The 26,116-nt window shown below is 33.9% G+C and overlaps 1 protein-coding gene across 1 annotated transcript in view; it reads left to right on the top strand.

Annotated features, from left to right (window-relative positions):
- Positions 1 to 16,809, top strand: part of sxc (O-linked N-acetylglucosamine (GlcNAc) transferase sxc) — a 125,242-nt gene extending 108,433 nt beyond the window's left edge. The window contains exons 20-21 of the mRNA XM_085815457.1: positions 8,959 to 9,335; positions 16,364 to 16,809. Coding sequence (XP_085671583.1) covers positions 8,959 to 9,335; positions 16,364 to 16,520 — 534 coding nt within the window. The 3' untranslated portion in view covers positions 16,521 to 16,809. The remainder of the gene's footprint in view (positions 1 to 8,958; positions 9,336 to 16,363) is intronic.
- The last annotated feature ends 9,307 nt before the right edge of the window (positions 16,810 to 26,116 follow it).

The raw sequence follows: 26,116 nt of genomic DNA, 5'->3' as shown, positions 1-26,116 counted from the left end.
GTGCAGGCCCAAATAAGTCTGTCCTTGTCTGCTTGAGTCAGCTCATACGTCACCCATTAATTGAACTTGTATGTCAAGTTTATGCGATGCATAACACGACTAATGGGCATGGCACTAAAGTCTAATTCCTTAGCAAGCTCTCGAGGGGTTGCTTACTGAAATTCTTCCACAAGTTCTCGCAGGTGGGCATCATTAACCATCAGTAAGTTGGTCAGAGTGCTCTGCTTCTTGAATATCATAGTCCTTATTTTTTTTTTTAACTCTTCAGTACCAAACCTTCACAGTGATATATGATACAACATTAGTACCTAAAGCTGTACACATGATTTGGTGACATTCTGTAACTGACTTTCTGCAACAGAAATAGAAGGAAGCTGGTAGCATGATAGCTCCATTTCAGATACCCTGTACTTAATGGTAATTTTTTACGAATTTCGCAACACGGTGTTCTAAAGCAAGTCTGTGTCTTTGAAATGCGAAAAATCATTTGACAAAATACAATTAAACATGGCAACGCAAACTGTTTTGCGCAGGCGTTATTTGTAGTAGCCGGAAACTTCATTAAAACTGGATATTTAAAAAAACACTTAATGGAATTTATGTTCAACATAGTCATTAAATAGAAAGATATCTTCAGCCCCAACATAATGGATCTAGCAGATATTAGAGAAACAGACTATCACCTGCAGTGCTACTGTTGAATGGTCTGTACGATACCAGACCTCACTTTTATTGATTTCCTTTTGGGGGGTAGACTACATAAGCAGTTCAAATGTGATGACATCTTTCAGTCTTTTGGATAGAAATTTTACAACTAATGATGCATGCAAGAGTGTTATTTTTTGTAATTGTTGAATGCATGTACAAAGATACTTTCTTGAATACTGATATAGTCAGCAGTATCCTTCTTGAACATGCTTGAAACTAGCTTGTAAACAATACGAGTCTGTATATATTAAATGTATATAGTTTATCCATTAAATTATAATTTTGTGCTGAAGTGTATCTTTGGTTTCATACATTTGAGGCTTTTCAGGCCAACTGTATATTGTGTTTTTGCTTACAGTTCATTTTCGTACAGAAATTGACTTTGTATTGCTTTATGAATGAGAATGCCCATCTGTCAGTTTTTCTGTAATAGTAATGTTCTGAATTTTGCTGGTGTAGGGTGTACCATAACTGCTCTCATATTGTAGGGCATGATCTGTCAACAGAGAGACATTACTTTCATGCCTCTAGCAGGCTGTATTTATCAGTTATTTAGAAACAAATGAAATTTCCTGTTTATATATATATATGCATATTTGTAAACTTAAACATTGATGGTATAAACATAATACGATGGCAATTCGGAAACTAACTTCTGTTTTGCTGTAAATAATAATAATAAAAAAAAACCAAACATTGACTCAACAAATTTTTATTTACATCTGAAAAATACATCAGCTTTATTTTTCAACATTTTCACAATGTACATTCAAGCTCTTGTAGCGTTTTTACCAACTTACCAATCCCTTCTGCTTAAAACTCGGCAGCCTTGGTTTGAAGTTCCAGATCATAATGAGAAGGAGCTAGGTCCATGCTGTAGAGGGCATGTTGAAAGAGATCCTATTTGAATTGGTGCAAAACATCTAGTGTTTGCTCAGCACTTTGAGCACAAGCGTTATCGTGCAGGTACACAACCCCAGATGTCAGCAGGCCGCAGTGTTTGTTCTTGATGCCTCATTTCAGTTTTCTCATTTCAGTCTTCAGAATTGATTGCTGTACCATCTTCCATAAATTTGACAAGCATTGCATTAGCATCTCAGAACACAGTGACCATAACCTTCCTCATTGGCAAAGTTCAACGAGCTTTCCTCAGCCGTGTTGGAGATGCCAGTAGACTTTATACCATTGACTGTTTTGTCTCAGCATTAACATGTCTTACCCAAGTCTCATCATTAATCTCTATTCTGTTCAAAAACTCCTCCCCTTTTGTTTGGTACTGGGTAAAAACATCTAAGGCAATGCCATTCGGTTGGTTTTTGATGATTTCTGTAAGAATTTTCGGTACTCATCAAGCGTAGAACTTTTGGTAGCTTAATTTTCCGATGACTACCGTATGCAAAACAGTCTAAGAACTCTTTGGAAATTGTTGTGAAAGTTCCAAGATTGTGAATCAATGGATCTGACAGATTTTATCATCAACATGTTTGAGATCATCACTCACTACAGATGGCCTCTGACTCCTTTGATTCATTGTGAATGTTTGTTCTTCCTTCTTTGAAAAATCTCGCGCACTGATGCATTTCATCTTCACCCAAAATATTTGGGCCATATATGACACAGAGTTCATAATAAATGTCAGCTACTGACAGTTTTTTTTTCCATAAGTCCAAAGGGGGCAATTTGTCCTGAAGGACTATTATTTTCATTTTGCCTTTTTGCGTTTGTTCACCATAAATGTCCAATTCACTTTTCAAATCATTACCACCAAATATTACTGCCCTGTATTATATTTAAAGAAATTAAATAATGAAGAATCTGCATAAATGTTTCTATGTTTCTCCCGTTGTGATAAAACAACGATACCTGTAACGTATGTTTCCACCCGAATATGGGCATATGGAAGCCCAAATTTGGAATTTGTTTTATTATCTATTTCATATTTTGTAAAACTCAACGATTTAAAAGTGAGCAATAGCAACACTCTACAGGGGAGGGGAACCTTTTTATCTCCAGCGTGCGGAACTGTGTATCGAAAATTCTAAAGATATGCTCATTTTAAAATTGTTTTGTGATATTGCTGTTGAACTGAATTTTATAGTTTAAGTGCGAAGAACCTAATATTTAATAAATAACAGTAACATATAAAACGTTAACGTAATTTAAAATCTTCCAGTTTGCTCTCATACTTATTTTTAAATTATTTTTAAATGAACCAAGCATATTTTTATAATATAGAAGACATATAAATGGTCTTGATATTATGTAAAAGGTAGATGTCCATTACATGATTCCATTACATGATTTGAACAAAAACATTACCGTAGCCTTCAATAAATAAACAAACAAAACAAAAAAATAATAAAAATTCTGTACATTTCAAAATTATATCTAAGCACTGAAAGGAATTATTAGTATTCTGAAAATACTGACCTGTGTGCTGTACAGTAATGCTTACAGTTTAATTTATAAAGCTCAAAAACTGTTCTAATTTCAGATTTCTTGATCTGTTTGTGTCAGTTCAGTTTATTGATGTATTTTGATGCACACAGTATTGTTTTTATAATCTCTTTATCTAAAAACTCTAGAAATTGAATATTATGATCCTAAAGACAAATAATATATGAATTAAAAAAAATCTACTCTTGCCCCATTGTTCTGTGGGTGGTGGTCACATTGTGAAACCAGCGCACGTATAGGACTTTTTTTTTTGTGACACTGTACAAAGCATGTTTTGTCTTTTTGGTACATGCATAGACCCACATTGCTTATTTTGCACATATATCTTGTTCTGTGAGGTTTCTTCCTTCTGCTACAAATTGTACACTGCCTGGATCTAAACTTCACTGGTATATGTCCAGCATTATTTAGCTTCTTTTCATCTGCCACATGAAATTTGTGGTCTTTTATGTTAATGGGGGGGGGAGGCTTGGTCTTTTTGGCTTTGGTACGGATCATTCTTTTCCCATTCATACTTATTTTATTCATATTTCATACCAAAATATTCAGAAAATAATTTTAATTTAAATAAAACTTTACGTGATTTCTATTTTTAACTATAGTAAAGTACGTTTACATTAAATTTAAACTACATGAAATAACTTATAAAATCACAATACTAGCTTGGAAAGCAAATATGCTGATGTCAGAGAAAAGTCTCTGGAAAAGAAAGACGTGCAGGTGCATGTACTGTTTACTTAGTAATAAAATAACTCTGTGGTTTCGAAGCCCCTTATCTATATCCGGGTAAAAATAAACATTCCTGTTTTTGAAAAGCAAGCAAACGCCATTGTGAAGAGCAGTAGTTTCAAGGCGCGACTACCAAGCCTCTAGAGCAGGGATAGGCAAACTATGGCCCATCGGAAGGTGTTCTATTCAGCCGCGTATAGAATTTTAATTTGACGGTCCAAGGCAAATTAAACGAAATATATATTATATATCGGTCTCCTTTTCTGCTTTGGTTAAGTATTATTTGTTTTCTTCATTTTTTTTCAAAGGACTGAGGATCTTTTTACTTTCTCTTTATTTGTTCTACAAAATATTAATCGACGAAAATAGCAAGCACAGACAGCTTTTATTCGGTAAGGTGTTAAAAGCTGAAGTTCTTTGTTGGTTATAACTGTAAATAGGTGCCAATAAGCGTATCTCTTTCTCTGGAAGCATATGGGATTCCAATATAGGTGAATTACACTGGTGTGCAAAACTTAAGCAACAATGCAAATTTTAATCAGATAACCATGCAGTTGCAGAAAAGGGGTTCTTGCTATCAGTACTATGAACACGCAATTCAGTAGAAAGGTCATGCATATGCAAATGTCAGGAAAAAAAGGTCACAGGCTACGTGATTGTACGCGAAACGCGTGCAGTCGGCGCGCTCCACTCAAGACTACCATAAGGAAGGACGGAGACGCAATTAAAGACATTCGCTGCAAGTACAGGTGAAATCTTTCGTGAAATATGGCTAGAAGAAATCATCTGGATGACTTCACAAGTGGAAGAATGATCGGAAAGCTGGAGGAGGAGCTTAATGTGACCAGTGTGGCTAAAAATTTCAAAGTCAACAAAAGTGTCATTTTGCGGGCTTGGAAAACCTTCCAAACCATAGGTACAGCTATTAGAAAGGTTGGTGGTGGCTGCTCCAGGACAACAATTGCAGCAGATAACCAATATATCGTCCTACAGGTGAAAAGAGCCCAAAACCAGTCAGCAAGTTCCACAGCTTAGCAACTGTGTACAGCAACCGGCAACAATTGTCGTGGTTTACTGTGTCCAGACACCTTCACAAAGATGGCCTATTCGCCCGCCGTCCTGAACGCTGCATCCCTTTGAAAGTTGGCCATCGGCACCACCGTTTAGAGTGGTGCAAGGAGCACAAAAACTAGGTATCTCATCAATGGAGTCATGTCCTCCTTACAGATGAGAGTCGTTTTAGTGCCCCAAGCAATTCTCAACGCCAAATTATTTGGAGAGAGGTAAGGACACGGTTTAATCTCAGTAACATCACGGAAAGAGACCATTACGGTGTCCTGGAGATCTCGTCTGGGGAGGCATTATGCTGAACGGGCGATCAGAGCTCCATGTTTTTTGACAGAAGTTCTGTAACTGGAGATTGCTATTGTCAGGAGGCGATCCTTGTCTATGTGCGTCTGATCTGAGGTGCAGTTGGACCAGACTTCGTTTTTATGGATGGCAATGCACGGCCACACCGGACTCCTGCTGTTCAGAAGCTACTGAAAAGTGAATATATCACTCGAATGGATTGGCCAACGTACTTCCCTGATTTAAATCTCATAGGACATGTATGGGATGGGGAGACGCCTTGAGGCACGATTACATCCTCTGGCAAACACCCAAAAACTGAAACAGATGCTGATTGAGGAATGGGCACTCTCACCTCAAGATCTGTTGGGCAATCTGGTGCTGAGTGTGGGGAGACGGTGAGAAGCAACCATTGCAGTAAGGGGAGGGCATATCCCATACTAAGGAACATCTCCTTGTTGTTCTTCCACTTATACAGACAATCGTATGTAATGATACTATGAGTTCAATAAAGCCTGCTTTTGTTTAATTCCATACTGTATGCATTGTATTCATTTTTCCGGAATTATGCTTTCGTCATCATTTAAATACAAAATGCTGTCTCTTATTTCTGATTTTCGTGTGTCTCTGATGATATCTCGTGGATTTATGTAAAAAAGAACACCTGTTGCTTAAGTTTTGCGCACCAGTGTAGATCTCACGTGGCAGACTGCACATTTGAAGCTCTAGCCAGCAGCTTTTCCTTTTGCCGCAACTTATAATATTATTGATAGCGTATGGAAAGATTGCTGACATATAGCATCTATTAAAAGTATAGCGTAGCTAGTGCTTGTTTGGGTTATTCGTAAAATATTTTAACTACAAAATAGCTACTAAAAAAAGTAAAGTTGATTCAGAGTACTGTGCTTTTAACGATAAATGGACCTGGAAGTACTTTTTACAGTTGTAAAAGTTAAACCATTGTGTCTCATCTGCAATGAAGCTGAAACAGTCTTCAAAGAATATAACATTTCCCGTCATTTCATATCTAAGTTCAAGAATTCCAATAACAAAGCAGTATCTGAATATGAAAGAAAACAAAATGCAGAAAGCTTTTGTAAAAAATTATCAGGCCAACAAATTTTTTTCAAGGTAAACAGTATTCATGAAGCAGCTACACATGCAAGTTACATTGTAGCATACAATATTGCTAAAAATAATAAAGCTCTCGGTGATGGGGAGTTCGTTAAATACTGCATGCTCCAAGTTTATGATGTTTTATGTCCAGACAAGAAAACTAATTTTGAGACTGTAAGCTTATCTCGAAAAACGGTGACTTCTACAATCGGAAGGTATCGATAAAAATTTGACATCACAATTAGAGTCAAAGATTAGCCGGTTTTAAATTTTGCACTATAGCCATGGATGAAAGCACTGATATAAATGATACTGCTCGATTAGTATTATTTATAAGAGGTGTTGAGAACTTTGAAATTACCGGGGAACAGGCGTGCACGCGTTCTTTAAAGGGAACTAGAACAGGATGTGATATTTTTCGTGAATTTAAGGAAGTAACTATAAACTATAAGAAATGCCTATAACAAATATATGTAATATTATGACCGAGGCAGCACCAATTATGACAGGGAAAAAATCTGGATTTCTTGGAATCTTTAAATCAAAACTATCCCAGGAACAGGGTTGTTTTTTTACATTGTGTTATACATCAAGATGCTCTGTGTAAGTCTGCATTGAACATGAAATCCGTGCTGGATGCAGTTGTGAAGCTTGTGAATACTATTTGATCTTGTGGGCTTACTCGTAGGCAATTTCGAGATTTTCTTCAGTCCATGCAATCTGAATGCTCTGAAGTATGGTGTTACAGGAAAGTAAGGTGGCTTAGTGCAGGATGTGATTTCGAGCAAGTTTGGCAGTTGAAGGACGACATTGTGCCATTCTTCCATAAGAAACTGTGTTCTGCACAGTGCGAAATGTTAGAAGATACAGAATGGTTTTCGGACTTTGCATTTTTCACAGATCTTCTTTGCCATATGAGCAATTTGAATGTCAAGATGCAAGCGAAAAATCAACTTATCGATGATATCTGCATCCATCTCAAAATTTTTAAACTAAAACAATCTGTTTGTTGGGCAACTAGCTAAGAACAACTTCTCATTTCCCAAGGTTAAATTCAATACCCTCAGTAAATGAAGAGATACCTAAAAATTGTGAAGATGGCTTGAAAAATTGCATTTTAAGTTCGAACGCAGATTTCAAGATATAAGTGCCATTCAAACAGAATTGGATCTTTTTACCATGCCTTTCAACACAAATTGTGAAGCAGTGAGGTCAGATTTGCAACTTGAATGAATTGAGTTGCAATCTAACGATCATCTCAAGCAGTTGTTTCTAGATATGCCGAAGTTAAAGTTTTACAAATCATTATTGAAAGTAAGTTTTCAAATTTAATATCTCAAGTCCAGAAAATCAGTGCTGTGTTTGCTTTATCTTATATGTGTGAACAAGTGTTTTCAACTATGAACCTTAGAAACAATTATTTCTGAATTAGACTGGCAGATGAGCATTTAGCCTTGTTCCTTAGAATCAGTACATCTCATTTTGAACCTCAATATAAGGAACTTTTTTAAATGAAATCGCAATTTCATTCATCTCATTAATATATTTAAATTGTATATTGTTTTTAAAATTTTAGAAAAATTTATTGTGGCCCACCAAACTTTTTTTTTTTTTCAATTGTTGGCTTGCGTCTGAAAACGTTTGCCCATCCGTGCTCTAGTGGCTCAGTGGTCGTGCTCTGAAACCATAAATATAGATAGGTGTTTTTATATATGCAGTTTTATTGCAATTTTTTATTGTTTATGATAGAAATCATGATGTGCGATGAATAACTTTTGAAATCTAAAATTGTTTATATTAATAAAAGGAAGTTATTTTGTCTCGTTGAAAAGGAATTTTAAAAGGCATCTGATACTAAAACTGTACTAAGACCAAAAACATGTATGATTCTGCAGTCATTATGTATTATTTAGAGGTAAAAGATCAGTAATCAATTGATTTTCACTTAATAATTTTGTAAAGAAGAGGAGAAAAAAATTCGATTTCATGGTGTGACCACCACGCATCAAAGGGTGAAGCATGAAAATGCTATTTGTTAATTTGAATTTTTATTTCAGCTAGATGTTTTTAATTTGTAAATCCAGCGATGAACACAATTGGAAGCAAATTAATTTAAATATTCTATCAATATATGTGTAGAATAAAAGCATATTCAAAATAATTTAGTTCTATCTCAAATCCATAAAAATCTCTGATGATAGATAGCATTTTCAGAAACTTCAGTGAGCAGAACTCCTGGCCATGTGTGCTTTTCATGAACTGACTAAAATTTGGAAATTATTTTTGTAGTCTTTATTATCAGGCCCACCAGTGGCCGAGCGGTAAAGTCGCTGAACACTGGTAGTTCGAATCCCGCGAACGGGCTGGCTGCATGGGCGTTTTCGTGGTTTTCCCCATCTGTAACGTGTATACGAGCCAGTTTCCCTCAGAAAGTCCTCCATGAAGGCATCCCTCCCCTTAGGCAGATAGCCCTAGTGTGCTTTGCCATAATTAAATACACCACCTTTATTATCAGAATAAATAGATGTAATAAAAAAGGAAATATAATAAAGATCTGTTTCTTATTATATGCTTATTAATTTAAATATTTTATTTCAGATATTGAAAAGAGTTCCAAATAGTGTTTTGTGGCTCTTAAGATTTCCAGCTGTGGGTGAGCCTAATATTATTCAATCAGCAACTCAACTTGGTTTATCCCCTAGCCGATTAATCTTCTCCAATGTTGCTGCCAAAGAAGAGCATGTACGCCGAGGGCAGTTAGCAGATTTGTGTTTAGATACTCCACTGTGTAATGGACATACAACTGGCATGGATGTATTATGGGCAGGAACACCTATGGTTACATTAGCTGGAGAAACTCTTGCTTCTAGAGTTGCATCATCTCAGTTGACTTGCTTAGGTGTCCCGGAACTTATAGCTCGAAGTCGCCAGGAGTATGAAGATATTGCTGTACGACTTGGAACAGACAAAGAATAGTATGTATAATATTTAGTGTTATGTATTGTTTCAGTAGATGAATATAACAGTGTGAATATTAATTTTTCACGCACTTAAATCATATTCATCAAAGCAAGTGCTTATGACTAAAATAGTGCTTCTTCATGAAAACTTGTATATATTCATATTAATTTAAATTTTTAGTATTTGTATTTATGGATTATTTTCAAAGTTAAATGAGATTGTTAAAAATGAGTAGTATAGGCATTTGATCATTGGTTTCTAGTATATAAATTGAGAGATAATTTTTGTAGGGTCTAGTTATATGTTTCTGGGATAATTATATGCATTTTCCTACAGTTATGAATGAGTCTGAAATTCATAATTGTAAGTTGTAGATCAGTTTTTAGTATTCAGATTTGTTAAATATAATTAATATATATAAAATATACATTTATTATTAAAATATTCTCTTTTAAGAGTCTATTCTCCCTCCCTTTTTCTCCCAAAGCAATTACATGTTAATCAGTTAGGAAATTGAAATCTTGCAATCCGTGCTTCCAAATTCTTTTAAGCCTACAATGGTGAAATGATGAAAGCCACAAAATGCTTTAAGTTTTTTTGGTACTTTTCCGTTTTGCCAGCGCAAATCTCGCCAAGCAGACTTTATTGGCGACAACACACAGTACACACATAAAAAATGTTAACAAATGTTAGTTCTAAGAAATTTTTATTTTGTAAAAAGACAATAAATAAAGCTGATAAATTTGTAAAAAGACATTAATTTATGAATTTACTTTTCATGGTACAACATCCTGATTCCCCGTATATCATGTGATCCCAAGTAATCTCATCCCACGTAAACTACGATACAAAAATCTAATTCTCTCAGTAATTATCTACATTAATTTCAAGTTAAATCTTAATTTGGAATACAAGTTTAAATGCCAGAATTATTTCAATTTGTACGAATAGCTTACTCAGAAATTTTGTAAAACGGCAGTGCATTCTCATTAGAACTCATGAATTTTAATCTCGACTTTGCATTTTCTATATTTTCGCCTTCAGATAAGCAATATGTGAATCCTAATTCACTAATTACAACGAATGGCCTTAGGGGATAAAATTAAACTATCTGGGTAAAATATTCTATGTAATTATATGCCAGTATTGAAAGAAACAATCAATCTGCTAAGAAACGGCTGCGACTTGTTTTGAAAATGAGGCATAAAAGGTTACCAACGAGATATTCTGTTTGGCTTCAGTTGTATCATTTTTGGCCACTTAATTGCTTGTGCCGGCAAAATGGAAAAGTACTGTTTTTTTTTTTTTTTTTTTTTTTTTTTCTCTCCCACGTTTGCAGAGTGCGTGGCCATGTAAGGCTTTCTTTTGCATATAATGTGGATTCAGGTGAGCTTTCCTAGTATACTTCATCAGAAATCTATCACTTTTAAGCTATTTAGCATCACGATTCACATCCATATAATTACTGTGAGAGAAAAAAATACAATTATGAAGTAAAAGTGTATATTTATAAATTGATGTTCAATTATTAACCTCTTGCCTGTGGAATATATTTGAGAATAATAACATGCCAAAAATAGAAATTTTTTCCCCTCCTTAATATTGTTCATCATTATCATAAAAATGTTAGATTATTTAAAAAAATTTAAATGAAAAAACAACTATACGCGGCGCACAATGAACTGGAAGTTGATCTGTCAGCACTATCCTTATCTTCAGGGCAGATGTTTTTATTTTATTCGGCTTATAATTCCTTACTAAATGTAGTATTTAATCTCGATGTGCTCCGTCTTTGATATGATTTAAATCAAATTCCTCGTCTTTATAAATATGCAGTTTTCTAATTTCGACTATGCATAATGTATGCTTTACGCATGCGCATGTTGAAAGAAATGTTTAATAGAGTAAACAAATAAATATGAAGCTTTTTTTTTTTTTTGGTACATTTTGATACCCTTTAGATCATAATTACTCTTTATTTCATAAATTACGGTTTCATATTTTTACTTTTATAATTTCTGCATGCCATCTTACCAGATTTAAACTGATGATCTATAATTCGGAAAAATCGATAATTTGGAAGCGCCGAAGTCCCGACAAGTCCGGATTAAAGACTTTTGGCTGTATATTTAAATTATATATAAAAAATAACATTAAAATAAAACATTTTTATTTTCTGCTGTTATTGTAGAGTTTCATTTTGGCAACTTATTATAACAAGATTTTGAATCTGAAAAATAAACAAGGTGTAATGCTATAAAGTACAATTTGTGAAACAGTTCTTAGCAAAAGCAGAAATAGCTATGTAATTAATTAGAAATGTTTTCTTTTTAATTTTTTCATAGTTAGAGTTTTTTCCATGTAATTGTCTTAAAATTCTCAGATTATGCATCAGTTTTCTCTATAAAATTAATTTTACGCTTTTTTTTCTTTCAAAATATTTTTGGCTTTTTGCTGTTACAAAATTAGTAGGGATAATTTTTTTTGGAGAAATTCTGGAAGAACAATGAAAACATAATATTTGAATGTTTAATTTCTGATACTAGAATCTTTATCTTAACATTTATCTTCCCTTTATTTTCTCTTATTTTCATGAGACACAAGCATGGAAAACATCAAAAATGCTTCTGATCTTATCACATGCACTGATATTATAGAAAGGAAGTTTTTTTTAAAGAAATTGAAAACTTACAATTTAAAAAATTCATCTAATATGTCTTAATGCTGGTGCTAGACATTTTCCCATCTAATGCAATTTCTGTGCCTTTCTAAATTTTGCTTCCAATTCCTGCTCTACATTCTAAAAGTTTTGCCATTTGTAGATTTTGTTGCTTGGTGTCACTAAATTCTAAAAATACTGCCACACCAGCTCTGTAACCGGCCTTTTTCCATATATATTTCATACTTCTTCTGAATGTCCATATTACTAAAGAAATAAAATTAGTAGCTTTTTCTATATATTCTAAATGCTTTTATTTATGTATTTATTTTTTTAGAATAACAGAAATTCTTAAGTAAATCCAAAAATTCTAAAAAGAAAAGGATATATGTAGAAGAAAGAAACTAAATGCATAAAGAAAATTATTCTTAAAAAATATGTACAGTTATTATTATGTAAATTACCGAGTTGTTTATGACTTCAGCCTTTAGTGCAATTTCCCATTTCTGTTTCCTCATATGAGAGAGTTACTGAGCCAGCTTAAATTAAAATTAAATTGTATAGTCTTTGACCACTAGTCCACATTTATAGTGTGAATTTGACTGTTCTTGTTTAATTACATACCATGAGCTGTAATTGATTTTGTTAGCATCAGAACATTCTTTTATGTTCTAAGTTCTTTTTACATAAAAAGAGGCTTATTTAAACCCTTGTCTGACATTGTAGTTACTTTCAAAAATGGAGATAATTTGCTTCACATCTGTCAGGGGGTTTTGGACTATTTAACTTTTACCAGATCAAGTAAACCCTCCTAGGTACATTTTGGAGAGGTTGACAAGTTAGGAGATAAAGCACGCAGAAACTAATGAGAACAGTGATTTACGTATTGAGACAAATTTCTGATTGTTAGAAAAGATGCTTATAGAGAAAGAAATCTATATAAATTAGCCAAAATGTCTGGGAAGACTTAAATACTTGTAATAAATAAGACTTGTAAATAAATATTTTGTTGAGTGTTGTTATGAAACATCAGTGCTTTGTAGCTTTTAATTTGTAATTATCCTAATATCTTTTAATATCTTAAATTAATGTATTTTAAACTGTGAAATTTTATTTGATTGTCATTTTAATAGGCTTTTTCAATAAATAATGTTAATAAATAAAATTTATTAGTGTCCATGTAAATCCATAATGACTAAGGTTATCTAACTACTTAATTTAATTATTTATAACTAACTGCTAACCCTTAAAAATTATCTCTGCATGTTAAAACGAGTTACTGAATTTCATTAATCCTCATTGTGGTCACAAGATAAAACATAAAAATTCATGTAAAACTTATTCTTTGCATCTAGTGAGACTTAAAATAATACAAACAATTTATCACCTGTGGTGCTTTAGTGGCTTATTGGAACCGTAAAGTATATTAACTGGGTTATAACCCCTGGAACTGTACATGAAGCTACGACACTAAGTGCATCAGACAGAGCCCAACTAACTTGAAAAACTTGCCAATCGTGGCGACATCAGGCATTTCAGGTTTGTTCTAATCAGCAGGCCTCTCTCTAGGCAAACAGCAACGGTACAACATCCAGTCTTTTGTTATGAATCTTGCTGATATGATCTTACTTCTCATTTTGAGCTATGCCGCTTGACATAAAAATCTACCTGCTATTTACTGAACCTCTAAGAATGAGCAAATATGTGACAAAATGAGACATTAAAAAAAAAAAAAAAAAGCGTAATGGTAACTGTTAGTAAAACATAATAAAATGTCACCTATCTTCTTTCAAATATGTCCAACTATTAAGAGTGTAAAATATTTAATGCTACTTGACAAATATCATAAGGTTTATTTTATTCTCAAACTTATTAATAATTATGTTAATTCATGTTTAATAATAATTCATCCTACTTACAGATCTATTTTATTTTTAGGATGGTATTACAGAAGTGAAGTTCAGACATAGATAATTATTTTAATTGAATTTATTCAGTTTCCATTTGCTCATAGATCCAAATTTTTTTTCATTAATGGTCCTTAAAAGTGCTTAATGTCCGTGTACAGAAACGTGTAAAAATCTTGTAACCATGTGAACCCTTCTGCTGTTTAAATGATTATTTTTGTTTTTATCAATAAAAGTATTTTAATTATTTCTGTTTGAAACAGCAATTCCATATTGAGGCAGCGATAGTGTAAAATTTATGCACGTCTCTCTGTTTGTGACATTATCTCCTCCGGAATGGTGGGGAATTGAAGCCATTTTGACTGTTATCATTTTCATACGACTTTAATCAACTGAGATATTAATTAAAAACTCTGAAAACACTAATTTTCACACTTATTTTTTTCGGAGTGTGAACAGTCTCGCTTGTCGGAGATAAAAATGCTTTTTTTCTCACCCAAGAAATGTTGCTACTGCTCGCTTTCAAATCGTAGAGTTTGTTAATAAAAAATTTGTAAGGGTTCTAAAATATGAAATAAAAATAACATTACCAAACATTAAACATATTATTATATAAGGTAAATAGTCTATAGTTGAAGAAAGCATGCAATTGAGCATGTAACATTGCTTTGTCAAAAATTGTTCATTAATGTCAGTATTTTAAATAAATAGCTGCTGTTGGCAACTTTTGTTTCAAGTTAGTATAATTGACACGATATGTTATTGCCATGTTAAATCCTTTATTTTGAGGAAATGTTATATTAAATTTAACATTTAATCATGATGTCATACGTAATTAACCTGAAGTGTCAAAAGATTTTGTTTCCTGTTTTTGGAGTAAAAAAAAAAAAAAAAATGATTTACAAATTGGTTGTTGCATGGAAAGAATGAACTAATTTCTTTCATGTTGAAATGTTTTTCAGGGGTACAAAAAACTTACAAATTTTGTTTTGGCTGCAGCCCGCTCCTCTGGCGGGCTTGCCATTAGTATCTTTTATTCTTTGAATTTTTTATTGGAAATATTTGTAGTATTTAATAAAATAAAAGTCTAATTTATAATTAATATCTTTATTGCAAAGGAAAATTTATGCAACGCTTAGAGCAGAGTGGTCATGGAAAGAAAATAAAAATCTCTGTCTAGCAATTAATTCTTGCAGATGTAGACTTAGTATAATGAAATGTCTTTTAATTACTTATTGAAAATATTTAATATGTGTCTAGTTCAAAATCAGTATTACTGAAAATCTTAATGCACATAGCAATTAAAACTCATGTTGTGGATAATAGAAGCAGTTTCTGCATCAGCGAAAGTCAGCTAACAATATTTATAGATTCCAAATATTACAGATTATCTGTAGTTTTAATGGAACTTCCATAAAAGACTACGAACTATGGAAAATTTGGAAAGAATTCCAGAAATAGGGCAGGTGAAATAGTATGCAAAACAGAACCAATGAATTAGCTGATCTTATGCCATCATTTATCACATGTTGAATGCATTGGTGGTTTTAAAGAGTAACCAATTTTAGATCAGGAAACTCTGACTGTCAATCTCTGTAATATAACTTCCTGCAGTGAAGAACTTGTTTACCCTGCTTTGCCTCCATTTGTTTAGATTATGGTGAGTGTAGTCCTTGTGAATTGGGATTCAGCTGAAAATTTTTTTGTGAATTATATCGTCTCAAACTAAGAACCTAAAATTGTCAAGCCTGAACAATGACTCTGTCAAGAGAACTTCGCATTTTTAAAACAGTTTCTTCACAGTGATGTGTCACTGATAGGAACACAATGTGCATTTGCATCCACTCTGCATTTGGTCGGCATTTACTCTGAGTGTCCAATTTGGAATATGTGAAGGAGGGGATATAGGTGACAGCAGAACTGGTCACCTGGACGGTTTACAAAGACTCATCGGGTATTGTCCCAGACCCGTCACTATCTAGAGCAACCCCTCTGGATCCCACAAGGACCACATCAGGAGTTTATTGCAAAACAAAAAAAAAAAAAAAAAAAAAAAAAAAAAAATTGCATGGCCATACAGCGGCTAAGGAAAGGAGGAAATACAATAGAAAGTTGTCACATTATGCTCAAAATTATTCTGAAGTCCTGGTTGCTGAAAAAGACTTAAAATAATGTGTAAACAACAGAGACCACCACTTGCACAATGTTGTTAAATAAAACATTCTAGTGGTGTGAAAAAAAAAAGAAAGTAATTTTTTGTTATTTGAACTTTTAAAAAATAAAAATTTCAGATCTTATTTGTTTTGGACTTTATTATTTTTCCCTATTCAGAGTTCTTTCTGTCAGACTCTGTAGATTTTTAGCAGTGCCCAGTATTTTTACTTTGATCACTAAAGTAATTGAAATTTGTATGTGTGTTAATGCTATTTTATGGTTTTTAGTGATGTTTATTCATTTCATAATTTCTATCTTTCAGCCTGAAAGCTATTCGTGCAAAAGTTTGGGCTGCTCGAACAGAAAGTCCTTTATTTAATGTCAAAACCTATGCTACAAACTTAGAGCGGTTGTTCTATGAAATGTGGGCCAAATACGAGCGAGGAGAGAAGCCTAATCATATAACAGAATTACCATAAGAATATATGAATTAGAAGAACAGAATGGGATGTAACATGTTTGTTGTAAACATGCATATCTCATTAGTCAAGCAAGAAATACCGAGAATTATAATTTGACTTCGCAGAATCTGCTCCCTTGTTTTTGAGAGCATGAAATTTTCTGCTTGTAATATAGGAATAATTAAAAATTCAACTGTCCATAATCATCAATTCACATTGCGTATGTTAAAAGTACCATATTTAATTGTATGTGGAGACCGGAACCAATCTTTTCTGTCTGGTTGAATGAATAAAATCAGGAAAGAAACTGTTGAATCATTTATTTAAATGTTTGAAAAAAATCCCAGTTAATTATTTTAGCATTTTGTTATTGATTTATGTATTTAGTAAATTATAAAATTGTATTATTAGCAATCAGTAAAGCTTTTGAAATATTAATTAAAATTTCTTCTTTTAAGTATAAAATAATTTTTATTTCAGAATTATCAAAAATTGATACTTCTAGGCATATAAAATACTCTTTTACTAGTTTAATGTATTTTAAATACATGAGAAACCCAAAATACATGAGAAACCTTTTCTTCTAAGAGTCTTCCTTCCCTTTCTTTTCAAAAACTTTAAATTTGTAATTTGCTTCTGTTTTTATTTTTTCATAAGCAGGAGGAAAGTATACCAAAGAATGATCACATCCTTATTTTCTGGGATTAAATTAATGTCCTGGAGTAATTTTAAAAATTAGCATGAATATATGAATTTGCGTATGTGGATTTTAATTTTCAAAAATGCTTGCTTTTAAAGAAGGAAAACTGAACTCCTTTAACCCCTTCGCGCCGACTGTCACGTATACGTGCCAGCAACAAACACACTTACCTACCGGCCGACATGCAGGCGTGCCAGAGGATTGTTCTGTTCTCTACCGACTGTCACGTATTTGTGCCAGTAATTTGGAATGTTTTTCAAACTATAATTTCTGCCACAAGATGGCACTGTATGTCCATATGGTTTCAGATACATGTAAATTAGACCTTCTACTCGAAATGAGAGAAGCATGACTCGCATACACGTGTTTTTGATTATATAAACAAACGGGGAAATAAATGTTTCCGAATGGCGTGATTTATGACGTCTCTTTAAATCGCACTTTATTCGCACGTGGTAGTTGTTTACTGTAAGTAGAGAAGTTTTATTTGCTCTAAAGCGTTGGGTATTTCGGTTTGCAGTTCAGTTTTTAGAAAATAATTAGATCTTGTTAGACGTGAATTCTTTGTTTTTACCGTTGCAATGTCGAAGCGTCGAAAATGTTTAACAGAGCATGACATAGCAGAAATGATGCAAAATATTTCAGATGTTGATTCTGAAAGATTAACTGAAAGACATTTTTCAAAACTTTGTTCAGAAGAGACTGATAAGAAAATGAGATGACGATGCTTCGTTTGTTCACATTCCCGGAAAAATCCTCCAAAACGGCAAATGAGTTATTACGAGTGCAAGGAATGTAACGTAGGACTGTGTGTAGATCCCTGTTTTCAAATTTTTCATACGAAAAGAGAATTTTAAGTAATATATTTAGTTTTCAGATGTATAATGTTAAAATTCATAAAATGGTGAGTAATTAAAATAAAATGTGTAAAATATGCATTTAAACAAGAAATAAGGTAATTAAAGTATATATATAAGAATATTTATAAAGCATAAGCCGTTTAAATACTCTATAGAGCATTATTAAACAATGCATTGATACTTCGGAAATTTCATGGTTTTAGGCTTAGTAGCAAAAAAGCCCCCGCCCCTGAAGAGATGCTCGCGTAAGACACTGCCGGCCTCAGCGATAAGCGCGCGTTTTCGCTACCCGCCTCGAAGGGTTTAATAAAAATGCTATAAATATAATTTAATTTTATGAAATTTTATATGCATGTTTCTGTTAGAAAAAAAATACCATGCTTTGTTTTCTGAAAAACCAAAAATTTGTGTTATTTCAGTTTTCCGATGAGCATCATGTAGAGTTGAAATTATCTGGCACGCAGCAGGAAGTGAGCCCAAAGCAAGATTGAGGCTTTTCTTTCAATTAATATTCATAGTAATTTTTCTGATGCTTTGAGAAGTTAAACTTTTTGACAGTTGTCAGATTAAGCAGTTCTTTCTTCCCAGATATGTGCAGTGTCTGTCAGTCAGTCAAATTTGTAATGGGGCTGTGTTCGTTCATTCCCACTGCAGTACCGAAATGCGAGCTGAGTTCATTGATTCCCATAAAAAGGGCTTGCAATATTTTATCATAGTTTTTTTTCTCCCCACCCCCCCCCCCAAAAAAAAAATTAACTTCTCATACATATACTTTTCAAGAATTATATACAGGTGGTTTTTCTTGTATTATTTCATAAAGGAAATTTAATTGGTTTAAGAAGTATACTAAGTGTTATTTTTGATTTCTTATGGTGCAGTGGATGCCAACATAAGTTGTATTGAGAAAAAATTAATTCTTTGTGGATGAAAAGTTATTAATGCAAAATTTATTATTTGCAATTTTTTATGTGAGTATTTTGTTACAACTGTTATTCGAGAATTAGTGTTCATACCTTCAGATATTAGTCAGGTAATATTTAGAGTTAGGTTGTTATTTTAAAAAGTTGCATATTTTTATTGTAAAAATTATTTTTGTCACTGAGAAAATTTTCCCAATTTTTTAGTTTGGTAGGTTGGCAAATATTAATTGGTACTTCTTAAATTTTTAAATGTATCTGAAGAAACAGAGAGCAACAGCAGACAGTAAACCAGTAAGGACCAACAAGAAATGCAAAGTTTCTAATATTAAAGTTTGGTTAAGAGTGAGTTTGATATTATTTGGATTTGCTAATTAAGGTTTTAGTTTGTAAATTGTAATATTGTTATTGGATGCAGCTTTATGTAAAAGTAACAGGCAGTTAGCCATGACATGTTTTAATGATGTAGTTTAGAGAGATTTATTATAATCATGTTATTTTTAGGATAAAAAGGGGAGATTATCAAATAAAACAGAAGACAAGGAGTCAATTTTACATTAAACTTCAAATTTTATTTTGTACAGGATGTACCATAAATGTTGCGGCAAACTTCTAGGGGAAGTAGGGCACATCATACAGATTAAGAATTGCATAGGAACCTATACCCAGAAATGTCAGGGTTAAGTGGTAGCAGAGATAGAAGAAATCCATATGAAGAAAGAAACGAGCGATTAATTTAAAACAGAAGCATTTATTGGACATGAATACAAATGGTGTACAAAACTTGAATGTTACAACATATGCTCGAAGTTTGTCCCATCAGGTGCCAAACATGCCTGACACCGACGGACCATTTGAATGCCGCAAATGATTTTATCTTTTGGAGCATGTTCTTCCTGATTTGCTTGAGGATGTTCCACCAAATGTGAAGCGCAACATGTGATTCCAACATAACGGGGTCCCTGCTCATTTTGGACTGGATGAATTTAAACAGATCATTCCCACATTGATGGATTGGGCGTGTGGACCAGTTTCTTGGCCCCCACACTCACCAAATTTATCGAGCTTTGATTTCTTTTTGCAGAAGCCATCGGAAGTGTTCTATTTCAGTATCCTTTTGTGTCTGAAATGAATCTCGTGGCAATACTCACCTGCTACAATCAAAGAAAATCCCGGTGTGTTTGAACATGTCTGACAATAAAGAGCCCATCGGTGTCGGGCATGTTTGGCATCTGATGGTGCAAACTTTGACCATCTGTTGTAACATTCAATCTGTCATACACCATTTGTATTAATGGCCAATAAATATTTCAAATTAATCACTCTTGTTTTCTTTTCCCATCTGCTACTACTTACCCCTGACATTTCCAGGCATGGGTTCCTATGCAATTCTTAATCCTTATGATGTGCCCTACTTCCCCTAGAAGTTTGTTGCAACATTTACACCCTGTATATATTCTTTATCTTGTCTACACATATGGATTTTTCGTAATTTTTATGACCTTAAATTTTACTTGTTTATACTTGGAAGACACTTTTTTTTAATGAATTTTACTGTTTTTGTAAAGATATCATCATTGCAATTTGTTGCCAAGCCTTTTTTTAATAAGATTTTAGGGTTTTCTTGAGATCATCTGAAGAAGAATGCTAACCTCATCATCAACTTTTAAGATTACCGTGCTCTTCACATGATTGGGCAAATCCTTTTTTTTTTTTTTCCTTCCCGACATAGGGAATAAATGTTAAAGCATACGGTCAATTCCACAGTCTTATACTATCTGTCCCTAAATTTCACCAACTCTTAACTCTCAGCTGGAGGGGCTGGCATATGGTATAATTTTAGAGGGACAGCGTATGAAGTTTGCCAGGTCGCTTTTCAGGCCTCTGCTTCGTGTTTGAAACTATTTAATCTTACATAGCATTAAAAAAGGTGATTTGTCATAGTAAAAATGATATAAGAAAAAGAATAACAGAAAAAAGGCAAAAGATGGAAATTACGAATTTTTAATTACCGTAATTTCCGGAAGAAACGCTACTGCATTTACATGTTTAAAACTTAAATTTTCAGCGGGTGTGGCGTTTCTACCCATGCGGCATTTGGGTGCACTAAAAATAAAATGGTCGTTGTACATAGTTTGGATGGCCGTGTCATTGTACATAGACTGGTGCTGTTCCCTTACAAAAGACCACTCAATTGCTTTTTATGAACGTTATTTTGTTTACATTCTTCCCTTGAACAGACCTACATGCCTTATTCACCCTATACGGGATCTCAGAACAATAACATTCTTCCCCCTTTCAAATCGACATTCTCTTCAGTTTGAATAGTCTCTCTCCTCTGCCATTCTATGAATCTTCTAGGACCCATCCTCTCCCCACCCCTGCCTTTTCTGCAATTTTTTTCAAAGGCGGGCACGACTCCATCTGCCTCGCAATAACGAACTCTGACATATTTCCTCTTCAGCATGAATCGATTTTTCTTGGCGTTCTGCCAGATACAGATCCCATTAGTTTGGGTACAAGTGCTTGTTAGATAGTTTTTAAGTAAGAAGGGAGAGGAAAATTTTTTAAAATGGCACCTAAACGGCACAGAAGCTGTACTGTTGGTTTTAAGCTTAATGTAATTTCACATGCTGAACAAATTGGAAATAGAGCAGCAGTTCGAGAGTTTGAAGTGGACGAGAGATGTACTCGACGTTGGAGAACTGTAAAAGAACTTAAAAATATGCCACAACAGAAACGAGCCAAAGGAAGTGGTACTGTAAGATGGCCGAATCTAGAGGATGACTTTGCAAACTGGATAAAAGAGCAACGAGGAAAGGGAATGGCAATTTCGACTGTAAAAATTCGCTTACAAGCAAAATTTATAGCAAAACAAATTAACATAAATGATTTCAAAAAGGGCCTTGCTGGTGCAGCAGATTTATGAAAAGAAAAAATATTTCTGTGCGTACTAGAACAGTCGGGCAACAATTACCAATGGACTGGCAGGATAAAAAGGCATTTTTCTAAAATATATGGATGAAATGCCATTACCTTTCGACTCTCCTGCAGACAGAACTGTTGGTGCAAAAACTGTATCTGTGCTTACGACTGGGCATAAAAGAACGTCATTTACATGTGTGTTAGCTTGTGTCGCAAACGGTGATAAGCTAAAGCCGATGATCATTTTTAAACGAAAGACTATTCTGAAGGGACATTTTTATGATGACGTAATTATTTGTGCAAACGAGAACGGCAGGATGTGCGAAACAATCATGCATGAGTGGCTACAAAAAGTTGGCAGTGTCGTAAGGAATCTTTTTTCCAACCAAAAGGGTTATTAAGAATGGATTCTATGCATGCTCATTTATTTGAGTGAGTGAAAATCAGATGTCAGAAATTGTCTACAACCGTAGCAATAATTCCTGGTGGTTTGACAAAAATCTTACAACCATTAGATTTGTCAGGTAATAAATCCTTCAGCTGAAGTCCGAAAGCGGTGGGAATGTTGGATGAATGAAGGATTGCATACGTATACCAAAAGCGGTAAAATGCGTAGAGCATCTTATGAAGAAGTTGCAAAGCGGGTAGGAAGTACGTGGAAATCAATAAAAACATCGTCAGTAATAGCAGGGTTCAAAGAAGCTGAAATTATATCCTTAGATAAAAGACTGTAAACCAAGAGGATGAATGTGACGATCTGGAAGACTTGAACTTAGATCAGGATTTACTAAATCTTTTTAATTCAGATAGTGAAGAATCAGATTTGGATGGCTTCATATGATGTATAGTTTACTGTAATTCCTGTTGTAAATAAAATTTAAAATTTCCTTTTGTCATCCTAATTTAATATTTCATTGTTGCAACATTTTTTATAATATAGTCTGTGTATTACAAGAATGGACTTCTTTAGTGGGTAAATATAAGTATATACGTGAACGTAAATATATTTTCAGCATTTCTCACCTTTAATTTATTTTTGAGTTATGGTTTCATTTCATGCATTTTTCTTAACTGATATGTCATATATCAAGACTTAGGTTGAGATTTTACATCTATACGGCCCACGACAATGTCACGCGCAATTTAATCTATTGCGGCGTTTCTGTGTAATTTTAATTTTTCCCGCTATTTTTCTCGAGTGCGCCGTTTACTCTGATGCGGCCTTTCTTCCGGAAATTACTGTAATTTAAAAAATGGAATGCACTGGAAATGTAATTTAAAGTTATATAGTATTCTGTATTATTTTCTGTATGAAAATTAGAAGATCATAAATCAAATTTAAAAATTATAAGCATTCTGTAAAGAAAAATTCAGTAAGTAATAAATTTCACAAGTGAAAAAAGTAAAAACCTTTTGGGACTTTAACCATTTGACTGCTAAGCAATTCTTGCAAGAACGCACAAAAACTGTGGAACATATTTAGACTTGATGTTGTCAAATAAAACTCTCATTTAGACAAATACCAATCAATTTTAATAATTATTTTCGTGTTATAAAGCAGCAAAGACACACTGAAACAAGCGCTGCGTTGCGGTTTTCAAGACAAATGAATGCAGTGCTTTTGCGCCGTGTAGCAGTGAAAATGGTTAATCCTCATCAGATGGTCCCTGTTCACTGCAGCAGGGTTTTTAAATTTGTACTGTCTTGCCCAGATGATTTTTGCAGGTTAACTTAGAACACTCAGAGCATTTTATGGTAGTATAACTATTCTTCATTCTACTGCACTTAGCGCAGCGTCCTGTGATCTTTTTTGCAGGTGATTCCTCATCCCTTTCGGCCATCTTGTCCACTTTTGTTGTTACCAGCCTTCTAATAATAGCTTTGGAGTGCAACAGGAGAAACGGCATTTTCATACGATTCTGAAGATATGGTTTCATCAAAGATGTAGCTAGATTTTTCAAAAAATATCTTTTAAACTTGATGGTTGCATCAGGTTTGGCGAAGTTCAAGAGCACTTGCGAATTTATGCCCGCTATGTTTATCAGTGCAAGAAATATTTCCATTGTCCACCTCTTGGTTTTTCGGGCAACAGTGAATTTACTACAAAGTTGGTCTATGGTGTCAACTCCGCCTTTGCATTTGTTATAATCCAGGATTCTAGGTTTATTTATTTCCTGGTGAATCGTGTAAAGTACTGAGCAGTTTTACACGCTTATTTTTTTTCGTTGCGTATGAAACAATTGTCATATCTTTTTGGAAAACAAACAATGAACTACCGACTTCTCTTGTTTTTGATGGCTGGAATTCATTTCGAATTTCCTTTTTGTTTTTTTCATTGTGCCTACAAGTGGCAAGACCTACAACCTTTGGTAAGAAGATATATTGAGTTAGCAGGTAGCTTGTATACCAATTATCGGCCGTCAGGTTATGGTTGGAACCTTTGTATGCACCAATTAGCCTTTTGACAGTGTCAATACTTGAATTATAGCCTCGCAAGGTCCTGCCGCAATAACTTTCAAGCTGGCTTCAATGTATAAAACGTTCATGAGTAAACAACTGCAAAAATTTTCAGACTGTACTTTGCGGGCTTGTTGGGGATGAATTGAATAAAAGAACATCTCCCGTAAAAGGATTCCGACTTCTTGTCGATTGTGAGTTCGTCACCTGGTGTATAAAAGTTTTGACAGTTCCGATTGAAAAATTCAAAAAATTGTCTTAGTGCAGCAAGCTTATCAGTTTTTCTTCGCACACACCTTGTGCCTTTATCGTCGAATCTAATAGCAGCACACAGGTTTCTGAATCGCTTGAGATCCTTGACCCCTTGCAAAATTTCAATTCCAGTTCCGTCTTTTCCCCATGCTTCCTCTAAATTGAGTTTTGACATTTTTTTGCACCCTGATAAGAATAAAATTCCTAAAAAAGCCAACATTTCTGCTGTATTAGTATTATACATTTTTCTCTTTGAGATGTTTTGGAGATCATCTGCAGTCCTGTTACATTTGAGATAAATATTTGTATATTGTATGATAGCATTAATCATATTTGTATTTATAATTTTTCTCGAAAGCAGAAAGCTCATCATTTATATCATCACAAGTTTTGGCACCTGGGCATGTTTTTTTTTTTATCAAATTTTTTCAAGACGTTCTGGCGAATAATCTCTTCAGGGGAACTTTATTCCACTTACTTGGACGTACTTGGAGCAGTGGCGTAGGCGCCTACGCGACATGTTCCCAATAACTGCTTTCGGAAGGAAGGCGAAAACCAGAAACACCAGATGCATTGCACTAATGGAATGTTTCTAGGAGGGTAGAGGAAGCTCAGGAAGGGGTTGTCTAAAAATTATAGCCCAAAAGATGGCACCGACATACTATGTATGCAGGCTTTCCATTGCAGGGCTAAATAGGTTTAGTTTAGAAAAATGTATTATTAACATTATTGCGATGTCATTAAAGTTTTGTTATTGTAATAAAGTTACACAAAATTAAAGCGTGTAAATCTTCTTACACTCTTGTATTAGACTCTCTAACTTGCATGTTTGGCAGAATTTCATTTAGCTGACATGGAAAGCTGATATGAATTTGCGATTGTAAAATCTATTAAATCATGTCAAATAGTATGTACATGATAAACTGAGTCAAAGGCAATATTCCCAGTATTTTAGACTGGCTCTGTGATTTTCATTAAAGAATCAAGCGAAAGATGTTACGTGATTGGATCACCCTAAAATTTGTACAGTCAAAATTCGTTAATCCGGACCTCAAAGCTACAAACTTTCTGCGCATAATACGTTTATGCATGCGCGTTTAATGTATAACGGACGGTATAAGCTAAGCTAAAATTTTCTAATTATCTATTTCAGTTAATGTTGCAGATTGCGTTGTTCTTAATCTTTGAATTGGATCCGGCTTATTATTTTTTGCAGACTGTTAGAGCAATTTTATAAAAGTAAGCTTGAACTTTCGATTATGTCAAATAGAATTTCCGATGCTGGAGCTGCCAAAGGATCTACAAAACGAAAGTATATTTCGATGTCCATCAAGCAAAAAGTGGAATTGCTGCAAAAAAATGGATAAAGGCATATCCTTTGTTTTTCTAACCATTTCGAAATCTGTTTATCAATTTCACGCTGCTGTGCGGGGGACGTCGCAGTGCGCAATGAACTGGAAGTTGATCTGTCAGCACTATCCTTATCTTCAGGTCAGATGTTTT

Source organism: Stegodyphus dumicola, chromosome 4, assembly GCF_044657685.1.
Source record: "Stegodyphus dumicola isolate Sdum_Otavi_A_Nest chromosome 4, ASM4465768v1".
Classification (NCBI taxonomy): Eukaryota; Metazoa; Arthropoda; class Arachnida; order Araneae; family Eresidae; genus Stegodyphus; species Stegodyphus dumicola.
Note: the sequence above shows the minus strand (reverse complement) of the source record. Positions and strands in the feature narration are given on the sequence as shown.